Here is a 15606-nt window from a genome sequence, read left to right on the forward strand (position 1 = left end):
GGTCAAAGAGAAATGTGTCACCATGGATACAGCTTTGAAAGATGCTCTTTTGCTAGAATTGCCAGAATTAATTCCCCAGTGGACCTTTGTGTGTGTGTGTGTGTGTGTGTGTGTGTGTGTGTGTGTGTGTGTGTGTGTGTGCGTGCGTGTGTGTGTGTGTGTGTGTGTGTGTGCATGTAAGGGTGAGATCACGCTTTAGTGACCTCCCAATCTCCTGTGAATAATTTATCACCTCATTCTGACTGGACGCAGCCCACTGACATTGCCAGTACATTATTCTTGTGGAGCTGCAGCAACTTAATTGTTCAAAATTATTACTAAACGTCATTCCTCACTTGGCAACTACTTCCCTCATATTGTCACATTGCCAGGCCTGGTGGCACATTACCAAAGGCCTTGGTATCTGTAAATAAAAAATAGCAAATGATACACACACACACACATACACATACATACATACACATATATATCTAAATATCTATACATATCTATATACACTGTTGCCCATAAAGTTGTTTTTTCAGACACATTCCTCTTTTTATTCCTATTTAGAGATTTATCAGTAATCACCTTTGACCAGGTGCATTGATTACATACTGAGTCCCAGTTACCAATTTTGTTTTGAGAAGATATACACTTAATTTATTAAGAATAAATCACATTGTCACAATCTTTTCATGAGAGGAGGTAAAAAATATTTTATTCCAATTTTATGGGCAGCGGTGTATATAGATACAATATGTATGTGTGTGTGTGTATTATATATATAAGCCAGTTACAGGTAATAATTAGCAGTTAATAGTTAATGTTGTGGCTGATCTGTGTACACTCCCTTTAAGGCCAAAGGTTGGCAGTGAGAATATGGATTGTAAAACATTCTAGTTTTGATATCTAGAGATCAAAGATTAATTTTTTATGCTCGTGCTATCAAACATGCAACCTAGCCAGGCAAGCAAACTTCACTTTCCAGGTTATCTCTCACCCTGATATCTAATCTGCTGCTTTTCAGATGTGGTGACCCAATAATAAGCCTGCACACCTGTCTATCGCCTGCTCAGCTCCAGACTCATTTCCATTATATTTCATTATCACTGTCTCACAAAGTCCTGCTGGCACGAAGTCATCGAAGCAGCATTGTGTGAGACAGTTTGCGTTTGGAGGATTAGCCGCTGCTCTTGTAATGCCTCTTTGTCAAGAGGACAAAAGTATGAGCAGAAGTGGAGGGGATAAGTATGTGTGTGTGCATTTGTGTGGTTTTTAGATTTGATATGTGAGTGCATAAAATGTTCTATTTGTACTTAAATGAGTGTGTGTTTGTCATATGTGTTTGTGCATGTATGTGTACAAATAAACATTCCCTTGCTCCCTTGTGTTGGAATGTAACTAAGTACATTCACTCAAGCACTTAATTAAGTATAATTTTAAGGTACTTGTACATACTTGAGCACTGTCATTTCCTGCTACTTCTGCTTCACTACACTTCATGGAGAAACACTCTTAATTCTCTTAATTTCCTCTGAACATCCAAGACACTTGCTGCAGAGAACTATGTGCTTTGGTGCTAATTATTTGGAAAATATAAATGCACTTGAAAGAAAAGCTCAAATTAAATCCAAGAAAATATTCATTCATTATTCATTTATCACTGAAAACCTTCCATATATGAAAGCAATTAATTGGACATGTAACAATTGACACTGCACTCCACTACATGTACTTGGTAGAAGTATTTAATACTTTTTCCACCATACTTGCAGTCATGGAAAACACACCCTTATGCGTGAGCCAACAGGTCAGTTCCATCTGTATATGGGATCACAACTTGCACAGCCACTGTTGAATGTGTTCAAAGTTATACACACAGGCCCCCAGTCTCTAGTCAGTATGTGTCATAATTTATGACTGTGTACTGTCAACAGAAAATAAAAGAGATTTTGAGATTATGCTTATGGTTTCCTCACATATGTGCTAATGCTTGGTGTAGGTGTGTGTTCTGTTGCTTTGATGTTTGAGAGAAGGGGGAATAAAATGGCAATGCTGAGTCACAGAGAATCAACATAAACCCAAGACAGAAGATTTCTCTGGAAAGAAGTGCCAGTAACTTTAAGAAAACCTGATGTTAATAACATTTGCAAAAGGAAAAACACACCTAATTCCAGAAGATTACTGAACAAACCATTGAAAAAAACTATGAATATTACACAAATTATACCAAAAAAAACAAAAAAAAACAATAAAGGTTGTTGCAATAGTCATCACAGACTATTTGCACGTGCAGCAGTGGGTACATCACTAGCTGTGATGTACTGTATGAGTTGTTGTTTCAGTCTTTTGCCTTATACAGTATGTTCTACCATTAGTTAGTGAGGAATTCAAAAAGGATAAAAGTACTTTTATAAAGTGCTCACTTTTAATGCTTTGTTTATTTGCCTGAGAAATATCACACTCATAAATTCACATCTGTTTTTGCCCTTGAAATATGAATTATTTATCCCAGGTTATCTGATTCATATCCCTGAGTGTTCCCATGAAGCCACTGATGGAGAGGGGTGAACTGTTGGCTTTTAAAAGGCCTTAAGCTAATGTGTTTGAAATGGTCAGAAATATGGACAAACCAACAGCATTTTTTATTTATTTATGTATTTTTTGCCACAGTCTGTTGAGGATAATCACATGAAATGTATCTCTGCCCACCATAAATTCTTGCTTTAGTCCTGATTTACTAAATTAATGAGGTGCATTGCATCAGATTAAATTAAATTATGAGCACAAACCAGCTGCCAAAACTCTCATGAATGCCAACACCTCCCACAGTCTTATATTTCTGCACACACCTTCATGTTCAGCCTCTGCATACACCCCTTTCGCTAATACATTGGAGATACAGCATGGAGTGGCATTAAAAGGGCAATTATCATGAGTTTCAAGATTGCAAATGTCATTTAATATCAGCCTGACTCATAATTCAGCATGTCACATGTGCACACACAGAAACACAGAGGGGCGAGTCTCTTGCAAGCCAGTGTGCTGTGGGTGGAAATTAAGGTACCACGTAAGTTCATCAGCATGTTGAACTCACATCACTGAGGCCTCTTATCGTTATTCTGCCTCTTATACAAACAGATCTGCCCAATGCTATTATCTGGAGCTGAATATCTTCACTGTGTGCGTGTGCTTACGTGTGACCACACAGGAAGAATAAACTATGACTCAGGCATGAATATGTGCTAGACAAATCAGCCTTTTCATCTAATCCTGTCCTTGCATTTGATCTTTCTTTTTTCTTTTTTCCCCTGTCCATATGACCGAGAAAGGAATAAATACATTCCTTGTGTGCATGTCTGCCTCTGATAGAAAGCTCTGTGCTGCTATGGAGGCCAGTAAAATGTAATAAAACCCTGTGCTAATTCGGAGTTGGCTCTCTGCTGCTTCCTGAAGCACAATGACAACCCTTCTCTGCTGAGTTATTGTCCACCATAAAAAAAAGGTGTATCTCCCTCGTGAGTTACTTTCTTACTTTCACACAGGACTGAAGCCTCAGCACAATTACTTACAATGAAAAACACAAATACAGATATGAGGGCTCAAACATAATGTCCTCAGGGTTGATGCCTGTCCCATCATCACTTGGGAAAAAGTCAGCTGCAGTACTTTTCAGCTATTGTTGTTTTACCGTGGATACACCCGGGTTGCTTTGTCTTCATGCGCATCAGAGTCACGTTGTTCCATGAAACACAGGACCTGTTTTGTCATAACAAAGATGATCAACTTGGTTAATGACTCTCTTTATGTTGTTCTGTACTGCAGGTATGTTTTTGACACTCAAATAATATATAAACGGTGCCCTCTGCAGAATATTTAGCAAAACTACAGCAGTCCATTTTCAGTAGGTGGTGCTTGTTGTCTTTTCCTTCACAATCACTACACAGTGTGTGTGTGTGTGTGTGTGTGTGTGTGGTGTGTGTGTGTGTGTGCTGTGTACATACTGAGATTTGTGAGACACATCATTATGTCCTGGCCTGGCCCCAGATTATTTGTCTAAATTACTCTGCCATTAACAGGCTGCACACAGTCTGAGGTCTTCAGACAAAAAATGGTTTGCTGTTTCCATCTCAAGGAATGAGACTAAAGAGGAAGATTTTCTCAAAGCTCCTGTCTGATTTGCTAAATCATTATGTCCTTTTAAATCACTTCTGAAAAGTGATTTTTTTTTTATCAAAAAGCTTTTCAATAACCTTACCTAATTACACAAGAAATAGTTGAGAAAACTCAAAATTTCAAGGCAACAAAGTTCAGTAAGATTTTGAGTTAGGTGATTCAACATAATCTATTGGGTTTAGTTAGAGTGATATGATATTTTACATAAATGCAACTCTGAATTTTCAGTTATGTTAAGTTGAAATGATCTGAATTTTATTTCTCCTGACAGGTATTTCCATCCTGACGGTAATCACATTCAGCCCAAGAACAATGTTTCTCAATATGACCCTGTGACTCAGGTGTGTTACATCAGAGGGTGACAGGAAGTACACACCTGTCTTCACCCTGGTCTGCACTGTCTTGCCTTTGATCAGAGAAGATCATCTGATACCTTAAAGACATGTGTATACTGTAAAAAGAGAGAAAAAGAATGATTTCTGGGGAATTTTAATATTAATGCAATGCATGCTGGGAAGCATATGTTGATAAGCTCACAAAGTTTCTGAATAACTTAAACTGATGAGTTAATTTGAGTTCAGTTGACTGAATCGAATTGATTTTATGTTCTGAAAGTGATAATTAAACTTAGATTTAAAACCGACAAATGTATCTAATTACACTTAGTCAATTTAATAAAAAGTATTTTTAATATAACTTATAGTGAGATTTTACAGTGCAAAGGATAAGGTAAACAAGGAGTGAAAATAGTTTTCCTGCATTTCCAAACTTAAGAAGGCAAGTCAACAGAACTTTCAAACTTTGTAGTCAATTGCTGATTAGGATTCTATGTTATCAGGAGTTGTTCACTTTTTATTTTGAATGCTGATAATTTCAGTTTCTCAGGTCTAACAACTTCCAATTGTTATTCATGCCAAAGAATATAAGTTGAAGTTTTTACAGTATAAGATAATTTGTTTGAATGTATGTATTTCTGTGTGTATGTAGGTTGGTACATGCAGTGTATGTATGCAACACATCTATCACATGTATGTTTGAATGAACTTTTGTATCTGTAAGTGATATATAAATAAACTTTATTATCATCATTACTATGTAAAAAAAAAAAAAAAAAAAACAATGTTCAATGCTCCATGTATAGTTAAAAAGTGTACTGACTTTACATAATGTTGATGGTACTGGAATGTTCTGCAAATCTGCAAATAGGTAATTTGTAATATTAGTCAAAACAGGCAGGTAAATATACATTTCAAAAGTTCATTTAGTTGCTGATACTAAATTCCATGACATCCGGGCTAATGAAGATTCTATAATGTTGCTGAAAGCTCCAGACAGCAGGTTCTAAATGGACCTTGACTGCTTTTTCCAAGGCTAAGAAGAAACTTTAAAGCTTAATGTAAGTTACTCACAAAACACATTTCCCACACACAAACATTTAAGATCAAACAAACATCATATCCTGTCAAATTGTACAATTTTACCCTCTACAAACGAAATAGGAACTTAGGAAATAGCTCTTCCTGTCCTGCTGTGAAAGTCCAACTCATGCTACCCTGATAAGCTGGGATAAAGTATAAACACACATACACACACATAAAGGAGAGAGAGAGAGAGAGAGAGAGAGAGAGAGAGACAGAGAGAGAGACAGAGAGAGAGAGAGAGAGAGAGAGAGAGAGAACAAACACATCTCTAATGGATTGGATGACTTGGGGTTGTGAACGTAGAGAGAGGGTTCCAAAATGGAGATCTGGAAAGTGTCTCAGTGTCGCCACCGGTCCATTCCTGCACACAAAGAAACATAACAACACACACAGACGACCCAATAAAGACCTTGTCATTTCCTGTGGCATAGTTCATATCCTACCACTGTTCTCACTGTTGAATAGGTTCACCTGTGGCACTGTACCCTAAATACAGCACGACACACATAATAACACGTTTCACAACCTAGTTGCACCGTCGTCATTTCATCATCTCAGAAAGTTCCTATTTTCTGACACTCCCTGAACACATCAGTGTGATTAGTACTCTTTCTTCCTTTTAGTACTTCTTCCCCACACTGTCCTTATTTAAAACCATCCTGCTTCATGTATACCACCTTCCAGGAGTAAATCTTCACACAGAGCCGAATGATTTGAGGAAACGGCTTGTCTTCTGACAAATATGGCTGCAATTTTTACAAACACCTGTATTGGCTCTTTACATGCGTGCACATTTTCTGATGTCATATCTGATCTTTCTGTCCATGGATGCTGCTCTTTAAATATATTAGTTATTCTGTCATTCTGTCTTTCAGACCTGCAAATACTACAGCGCAATCGCCCGTCATATCTTCTAACTTTGTTTTGGCTCACACTTGATGAAGATGCTTCAAACTGACAGAGTCTAATCAACCAAGTCTTTCTCTCTTGCTAACCTCGCATTAGCTGGTGATGACAATATCCTGTCCTCTAAGATGGCTGTTCGGTAACAGTGCACAGACACAAAGAGAGAGCCTGCAGAGATCCTTTAGTCTAATGAGAGCCCTTCATCAAGCTAATTAATGAAAGTGATTACAACTAATGAGAGGCGGACCCAAACCCTGCACAACAGCACTAATGAGAAATATGTGTGGGCTTGTGTTGACAGTGCGTTTGGTGATTGGCAGTGTGTGCATGTGTGTCTGTATGTGCAAGTATTTGTGTGAGTGCATGTTTGTTTACAGCAAAGGGATCATGGAAGTTTACAGCTGTTTGTCACGGAGAATCTACAGAAGAAACATTAGAGGCTGCAGAGATGCCAGAAATACCAAAAGAAAGAGGGGAACTGATGTCAGAGAGCTGCACAGGATCGGCCTTACTTCTCTGTCAAAATGAATACCCATATGAAGTTTGTTACTGCTACTAAGATGTATATCTTGAAATCTTGGATTTATTGAAAACCCATCTTCCTGTTCAGTCCCAGGAAGGCAGAACCTACTGTGCCACACCTGAACTGATAAGAGGCCTGGATCAGGGCCTGTTCACTCTCTCCCTTTGTTTGCTGCATCATGTTGATCTGCATGTGATATTGTCTGAAGTTATATTCCCTGAAGCTGACTGTGTATCAGATGCATTTGAATAAGTTATTGATATTTATAGCAGTATATTTGTATTTGTATCAGTAAAAAGAGGCCTTTGATTAGATTTATTATTGATAGATTTATCTATTTTTTACTGATTAGAGTTCTGATTTGCCTTTAAGCTATTTAATCATCATAGCCAACCTGCTACTGAAGTGGAAATCCTTTGGAAAAGATAATAAATTGTTGAGTGACTCTCCGCTGGTCTTCATGTTTTAATTTCTGTGCCAGTGCAGAGGCTCTTGGATTAATCCAGCTAACACAATATGATTTCCTACAGGTATAAAGAGCCAAATATGAAGCACAAAAGTAAAAGGAAGCTACTGCAAACTTAATTATAGCTGATGAATCATCCAAGATTTTTTAGTATCAATTGGTGATACAGGTTATTATGATTAATATTTACCTGAGATGTGAGGCTTGCTCGCCTGAGCGTAAGGTCTGTAAAAACAACAAGTAAGCATCATTGCATCAGTCATTTGTATCAGTGCATCATTTGTCTTGGAATACTTGTGTAATATTTTGTGGAACTGTTAAAATACCCTGGAAGACATAAGAAGAACCTGAATAAAAAGGAATTACAATGAGGAAGTGTGTTTTCTGAAGAGAAAAACTTACCAACAACATGGTCCTTAGCGTGGATTTGAGTCCAGAACTGTGCTTCCTTTCTGAAACAGTTCAACACAGCAACATTTATTGCCTCTGTACCAATGCTGTACTGCAATAATGTAGCAGGTTATAAGAAAATCTAATTGATAACCAAATTGGAGAAATGTAAAGGCAAGCTTATAATGTTAAATGGGTATTCATATTGGAGCAGTGGAATTAATAAAGAGATACTAATCCTCTTTACGAGGCAGTATATATTTTTAAACTATATATCATATTCTAGCTAATTCTCAGCAATTATAAATGAATGCCTGTAAAGGTTTCTTATATTGAAACTGCCCCAGTGCTCTCTAATAAATCAAACTTGTTTACTTTCGGAGATAAAATAGATTGTGAACATCGAATGGTCTAAACATTGTTGTCACTGAGCAATAAAAACAATACCTTTTCCTCTTTTTCTCAGCTGCTGCTTTTGCTATTTAAAGAAGTGTGAAAAAAAAGGAGTGAAAGGGGAAATAATGAGTTTCACACAGGAAGGCATTCATGATAGTGTAAATGTATCAGTGAGAAAACCATAGATTCATATGTGTGATATACCTTTCCTGTGTGCTGCCACAACCACTAGCACTGCTGAACAGAGGAATAATACCACAGCAGCAAAAGAGCCCAGCACAAGAGGCCAGTCCATACCCAACAAATCTGCAAACATCATACAGGCATTATTGTAAGATACAAAAAGGACTGTGAGATATAAAGTTATTTTTATTCAGGACCACAGCAGATGTATAATTCAGGGAAGCTGTAGCTTCTTAAACTCTTCAATAATGAATTTCCTTGCCCCTCAGATAGCTGTGATGCATTTAAATTTTGGCAGAAAGTCTGAATAATCTTTTTGGCTTTTACTTCCTGCCACTCAAACATCACAAGATAAAACCACAGCCAAAATAATAGCCTTCTATTGTACACCTACCTGGTGATGAAGGAGGAGAAATTTCTGAAAGATAAGAAAAAAAAGGTCACATCTTTTTAAACTCTGGCCACACAAAACACATACAACCGTAATTCTGTACCTCTAGTCACAGCCAGAGGGAGGCTGCGCTCGGAATAGCTCCATTTCATTCCTAAAAGGACACTGTACTGGCACTGGTACGAAACCAGTGGAGTGTCTTGGACAGGCAGTGGGAAAGTGGCCTGATGGAGGGTCATTTTGGCATGGTGAGTGGCAATGGGAAATTCATTATCCACCTGGTAGAGCGAGAACACAGCACTAGGGTATGCAGGAGACCCTGTGCAGAGCAAATGCCAAATGTCTGTCTGCTGTTGAAGAACAAGAGTGGGCAGTGGAAGCACATCTGGCAACAGACAAAATCAGAGGAAACAATAGCTGGAGTGAAAAGTACTGCTATGAATAAGTCATTATTTCATGTGTGTGTGTGTGTGTGTGTTTGTTTGTTTGTTTGTTTGTTTCTTGGTAAGAAATAAACAAGTTGCTGCATCAAGAAATAAAACAGTTGGTCGACAAATCAATTAGTTGATGGACAGAAAATTAATTTGCAGCAATTATAGTATTTGAATAATCATTTATATGATTTTATAGACCAAAATTATTTCTCAATTAGAGAAGAAAATAATCAACACATTAATAGAAAATAATAATCTATACTTGTGGCCCTGGTACATTTTCCTTACTGTTGTAATCGCTGTAATATTGCCATCAAATTCCACTGGCAAATGCCTAATGCAAATTTTGTCATGCATACTGTAATTAATCCAAATGCTGGGTTATCTTTCAGCCTAAATCATATCCAGTACTATTCTGGATAATGTACAGATTTTGTTTGATGAACAAAAATTTACTAATAAGGCTCAAAACCTGCAACTTAATGCACTAAAAAAGAAAATCAATGAGATAAGAAGAGAAACTTCAACAGGGTTGCTGTTTCAGAGTTTGGGGCCCCGATATCAATAACATCTTTACCTGTGATGGTGATTTGAACCACATTGCTAACAGTTGAATTAACCAGTCGCCTCCTTTTGGAGACCTGGTAGATGCAGGTGTACTCTCCCTCCTCTCCTCCACTCACTGGCCCCACAGTGAAGACTCCTGGCTGAGATTCAGGGCCTGATATCTGACTGACCTGAGGCTGGAGAATGACAGATGTCGTCCCTGTTCTCTCAGCAGTCCTCAGCAAAAAGAAGGTTAGGGGTTTGTTGGTATGGCGAGACTGAGACTGAGACTGAGATGAAAGAGCAGGGACTGAGCAACTGAAGGATAACGTGTCCCCACGTTTTACCACACCCGTGGGCGGCTCAACAGACAAGACTGGGGGAGGGAGAGAGGGTATGGAGCGAGTGGGGTCAGTTTCTGGAGGAATACGAATAGAGAGAGGAAAAGGAGTGCGTTACCAGTATATTTTTGTATCTCATTATTTTACAGATCATCCTTTGGCACATAATTCATATAAAACCTACAACAATGCTTTCAACTTTGGTTAGCCACCGTTGCTAGCCAAACATAAGCAAACCATCATGCAGTGCAAGCCAGAACACACTGTGTTTGATGTTTTATGTGTGGTTTCTATATGAGGTGCAGGATGCAACTACCGCTACACACACCCACAGAGCGGAGGACAATGAGAGACCACAGAGAGCACCTGCATGCTCCTCTCTAACCCAAGCGGATGGGAGTGTTTATTATTCTGTACCACATGTAGAATCTCTATGGGGTGCAGATTGAACAGATCAACACCAACTGAAATTGCTTTGTCTTCTTAGATCAGTGTCTTCCTTCTATCTGTTTATTATAATAATATATATAATGTATGATTTTGTCCATTTTTTTCAGGAAACTGAAGGTCAAATCAGAAATCAGTCACAGACAAGATTGCATTTCTTAAAAAACACACAAACCTTTTTGGTCTTCCAGCTGCAAATAAGGACTCATTGCACTGTAGCGGCCTCCCTGGTCCTTGTACACACAGCAGAACAGTTCACTTGAATTCCCTTCCTTTATCTTGACAGCGAACTGAACTTGCTCAGCACCGGACGTTGTCTCCTTAGAGTCCACCTAAATGAATGAAAAGAAGTATGTGAAAAATAAAATCACAGGAGCCCAGTAGCAGCCTGACACACTCCAAAAAACAAACACACATTCTCTGAAAAAATTACCATATCTCTGAATCTGTACAACTTGAAATGAAACCCATGATGGCCCTGTGGGACCTTGCAGTTCAGGACCACTGAGTCTTTTGACCTCGAGTAGACGTCTAGGGTAGGTACCGGAAGAGGGGGTAAGGAAGTGGAAGCTGAGAGTCTTCCTAGACGGGGGAGAGAAAGGTATAATATACAGCAGGAACTGGTTGGGTTTCACAATTTTCTTTTGAGAAGACCAATCAGTGCAGCAGGCATGTTAAAAACACTGCTGTGATTGCTACATGTAGTTATGCTCACATTGTAACTGCCGATTGCAGCCGTTTAGAGAATGAAAATGGAAGATGACTTTCAAATTAGAGATGTGGTCTTTAATTCAAATAGTAAGTACATTTTAAACAGATAGAATTGTTTGTGTCAATACATACATTGCACACTTTATGCCAGTTTCACTATTTTTTGCTTCTTCTATATCACAACAAATCAGTACATTCATAGTTCCTCCTGAAATATTCTAAGATATAATCTACGGTAAAATATAATGATGACTCAATTGTTATTTAGAAATATCTATAGTATGAACTTACCCCAGAGCTGTAGGGAAGTAAATATAAGAGCGTATATCCAAAGTAATCCTCCACCACTGACAACCTGCATCTTTGACACAAGAAAAGGAAGACTGGCAAATATGAAAACACCTTACAAGGATGGACTGCTCCGTCTCTCTCTCTCTCTCTCTCTCTCTCTCTCTCTCTCTCTCTTCCTCTCTCACTGTTTTCTTAATACGTATCACATCCTCTTAAAGACAGAACGATAGGGGAAGTCAAACCTGTAAACAGATTTCCTTTTTTGGAGCCCACTGGTCGGATGTATGGTATGATGAGAATAAATAGCAGGCCTGTGTCTCACTAACCCGCAGACTAAAATGTTACAGTTGTCAGCACATTAACAGATACTTAGAAAAGTCAGAATTCCCCAAAATGTCATCTGGTGTCATTAGGATTGTTACAGCTGTGCTGATAATAGTTTTTAAACTCTTCTCAGATATGTATGTTGTCATCTTTATTAACTAATGCTGCAATTCAACATTACATTACACTCTGTCACATTACTATATTAATCTCTTGAAATGTTATAATCTGATGATGTACGTTTGTTTTCAACAGTTGTAAGTCACGCAGGCTCTTTTGGCAGATGTTTAACATAGCATACTGTCATACTAACAATTTTATAGTTTTGTTGTTTTGTTACTAGTGCAAAAATAAACAAAAAACACAATGCATAGATATTTTTGGTGTATTTTATGAATTTCAAAGAAAAGTGCCCTGAGAGTCTGAGAGTGTTAGAGTCTACACAAAAGTCTAATTTTCATGATGCAAAAATAAGCAGGCTTACAAGTGTGGGAAAAGTTTGTAGCAGAAACATCTGCATGTGGGTGAGGGAGGGAAAAAAAAAAGAAAATTTTGATAATAGTGTCCAAGAATTAGGTCAGTGTCAGATGGAACAAGATGTTTATGGACTGTATCAACAACTCCAAACTTGAATCTCTGAAGAAGTTTAGCTTGCATAACGGAGGGGCCAGAACTCAAGTCCAAAGCACAATTACACTTCACATTATAAATTTGATTTATCTCAAAGTGGTAAATCTTCCCAAAGATCATAAGGGTACAGATTTAAATGAGATTACTCTGGAAACTTCTACTGGCACCAAGCAAAATGAAGACAATTCATCAAAAGGAAGACTAGGTCTACTGCTATTGCAATGACAGTCAAGCTATAGAAGTTTTAGAGTGGTGGTAAATCTAATCATAAAAATATACATAGGGAAGCAAAACCAAATAAAGAAGACAATAACTGGCCAGCTACTGGTCAGCTGATAGTATGTTTCTGAGGAAGAAGATGAGTTGTTATTCTCTAAAAATACAACCTATGAATCATTTTCTAAATAAAACTCAAAGTCCCCCCATTTTAACCATGGATGTTTGCAGGAGGGGGTAAGAGAAGAAATTAGTTTCTTTTTCTTCTTCATGTACTGTGATACATGGCAGAGTTGTAACTGCAAGACTTACTGGTGCCCCAAAATACAAACTTGTTTCAAATGAAACACTGGGATCTGTTGTTTTTTTTTTTTTTTTAATTATTATTATTATTTTGGCCCAGACAGTAGCACAGCATCTCCTCCATAAATTAGTGATTTTACATCTGGCCCTTTCATGTGAACCAGAAACTGCTGGTTTCTGTTCCACAAGCTAATTAACAGCATTTGCTTTCCAACCTGGGTATAAAACTGACTCTGGTAAGATGTTAAAATTCATGTCATGCGTCCAGATTGAGAAATGCTACCATGTATATGCACAAATAGCAATAAAATCTGTAAAAATGCATGCCTGTCCAATTTTGGTATAAGCCAGAGAGATGTTGACTGGTATTCAGACATGAATCCTAGTCACATGCAGGTGTTGTTTTGCTTTCTTCGCTCTATCTAGAGTTCAACATTGAAAGTAAAAGTACCAATACTGCATTGTGAAAATACTCCATTACAAGTAAATAAATCCTGCATTAAAAATTCTAGTTAAGTAAAAGTACTTATTAGGAGCTAAATGTAGTAATCGTGCTTGTTTGGTTTCTCAGACTGACGTATTATTATGATTAATGCTTAAGCATCAGTGTACAAGCAGCACGTTACCTTTGTAGCTGCTGGAGGCAGAGCTAGTTGAACTACTTTATGTACAGTTTTAGTGGATGAGAGGATGTATGAAGTAACATAAAACCATTTTTATGCTCCACAGAGTGAGCTTTCTTGGCTCAAACTGTGAAAGTTCTGGCTGAATAAGAAGCACATCCATGCCAGGACAATACCAACACTGTAGACCTCAGTCAAAAATAAATTCAGTGTCAGTAGGAGGCACTGTAACACTTCTCTCTTTAAAATAATTTTCAGGTTCACCAAGTGGCAGTTCGTTTGGTTATATAGTCTGTATCGATTAAAGCTCAAAATAAACTGTTAAAGGGCTAGAGGTGTGTGATAAACTACGCAGTAATACACGAGAACACCAGGACTGGAAAAGAAAAAACAATTTAAAAACAATTTATTTAAAATTAAATTTGGAATTCGCAGAAATTATTCAAAATAAAAAACTAGCCCAAACTACATTAAATAATTTCCAAAAACGTAATCCCTTTGACTTTTCTTCCGGGTGATAAACTATCCTCTGGCAACCAGCATCACTCCCCCTCTCGCGCGCAGGAGCAGGCAGCAGCAGCATCCACGAGCTCCTAAGTCCCACCCACAACCCGAGCGGTTTCCATATAACATGGTGCCGTCGTGGGTCACGTCGGGGCAAAACAACCCGAAATAAATCGAACTAAATCAAGAAAGACATGGATGAAGGATTTATTCATGAGCCCGAACATCTGTTGATATTTGTGAGGAAACTCAAAGAGGTGTTTGACCTTTGTGACGAGGACTCAGACGGATTTATTCGCCCTGAACACTTGGTGCAGCTCGGTTCTCGGTTTGGGCAAGGAGAACAGGTGAGAACACCTGAAAATGTAGTTTCTAACAAAGTGTATGTTTTTGCTGTTTTGGCTCGTCTAACTTTTTCTGGAAGTGTACCGTCACAGTTTTTGTGAATTAAGGTGCTATAGGCAACCGAGTAACACTGGAAAACTCCACACGCCCTCATTATTTTCTGAGACTTAATGGGCTACAGCATCTTGCCTCGTGAAAAGATATAATTACGGGCTTTCACTTTGTTATGTGATGAAAAAGCTTACGGGAAGTTCCATTTGTGTTTTTTGACACATGAGAGGCTAATTGGGTAGAGCTCAGCTGGACCTGGGGCGCATTCTGTTGCAGTGGAGGTTCCTAATTAAAGTTATCCAGGTTGGAGCTAAGGCAGAAGGAAGTATTTGTTCCTTAGCAATGCAGCCAGGGAACACTGGGAATAGGTATGACCGCAACACAGCCTGATGCTCCCTTACCTCTCTGACCTAGAAGTTAGGTGTGGGATAATATATACTGGGACAGTGCAGGAAAGTAATATTCATTGATTTTTACAAACATTTTAATAGCAAGTGCAGAATATCAGAGACATTACATTTCTGAGCTGAGATGGTAAGTCAGTTCTAAAGCATTATCCATTTGATTTAATTGACGGAAATCCAATAACAGAAGGAGATGAAGCTGACATATAAACCAAAGCAGCAAGTAAAAGATAGTATTGAACAAAGTGAGATGTGCATAGTGCAAACTGGCTCAGCAGAGGGTTGTAACTCAATGTAAAGTGAATTAGAAATAGACTGATAAACCCTCTAAGTTGGTATATTGGCTCATATTAGTTTATTACTGAAATATCAGTATCACTATCTGTGTTGACTGAGTAATTTATAATGTGTCCATAGCTTTGTCTGTGGTGGAAAGCAATACCAGTCTTGTTTTGTTTATTTCTGTCACTTTTTTCCTCTTTGATGCTGAAAGTGGTTTCTTGCCGAAAGCAGGTGGTGGTGGTGATAATGGTAATGGTCGCTTGCCATGAGCTTCAGCCATCATTGTGTTGAACAGCTTCATTCATTGACTACCTGTCTGT

At 38.1% G+C, this 15606-nt stretch overlaps 3 protein-coding genes across 9 annotated transcripts in view; 2 read left to right on the forward strand and 1 right to left on the reverse strand.

Moving 5' to 3' along the window:
- Nucleotides 1–15606, forward strand: part of misp3 (MISP family member 3) — a 68623-nt gene that overhangs the window by 10901 nt on the left and 42116 nt on the right. The window lies entirely within an intron of this gene.
- On the reverse strand, nt 4825–11790 carry LOC108875907 (uncharacterized). 5 transcript variants are annotated; one of them, XM_051070682.1, is made up of 12 exons: nt 11605–11772; nt 11036–11184; nt 10778–10934; nt 9846–10232; nt 8938–9219; nt 8838–8861; nt 8465–8566; nt 8312–8342; nt 7877–7926; nt 7665–7699; nt 5805–5940; nt 4825–5760 (listed from the first exon to the last, which is right to left on the reverse strand). In XM_051070682.1, exons 1-11 carry the CDS (start codon nt 11672–11674, stop codon nt 5848–5850), a joined length of 1380 nt encoding a protein of 459 aa, XP_050926639.1. In that variant the 5' UTR covers nt 11675–11772; the 3' UTR covers nt 4825–5760; nt 5805–5847. The 5 variants fall into 5 exon arrangements, with proteins under 5 accessions (XP_050926639.1, XP_018520624.1, XP_018520623.1 ...); XM_018665108.2 differs by having other exon boundaries at nt 4825–5940; nt 11721–11790; XM_018665107.2 differs by having other exon boundaries at nt 4825–5940.
- The window catches only part of rab11fip4b (RAB11 family interacting protein 4 (class II) b), a 53937-nt gene continuing 52661 nt past the window's right edge, over nt 14331–15606 (forward strand). For 2 of the 3 annotated variants that reach the window (XM_018665101.2, XM_051070681.1), the window contains exon 1: nt 14331–14551. In XM_018665101.2, the coding sequence (XP_018520617.1) occupies nt 14399–14551 (153 nt within the window). In that variant the 5' untranslated portion in view covers nt 14331–14398. The remainder of the gene's footprint in view (nt 14552–15606) is intronic. The other variant, XM_018665103.2, reaches the window with a different exon arrangement.

This window comes from Lates calcarifer, linkage group LG5 (assembly GCF_001640805.2).
Source record: "Lates calcarifer isolate ASB-BC8 linkage group LG5, TLL_Latcal_v3, whole genome shotgun sequence".
Taxonomy (NCBI): Eukaryota; Metazoa; Chordata; class Actinopteri; family Centropomidae; genus Lates; species Lates calcarifer.

Coding starts and splice junctions, on each gene's coding strand:
- LOC108875907 (XM_051070682.1), bottom strand. CDS start 11,674: ATGCAGGTTGTCAGTGGTGGAGGATTACTTTGGATATACGCTCTTATA. Junction 8,343..8,464: donor TGTGGCAGCACACAGGAAAG/GTATATCACACA, acceptor TTCTTTAAATAG/CAAAAGCAGCAGCTGAGAAA. Junction 5,941..7,664: donor GAGCAAGCCTCACATCTCAG/GTAAATATTAAT, acceptor CTTTGTGTGCAG/GAATGGACCGGTGGCGACAC.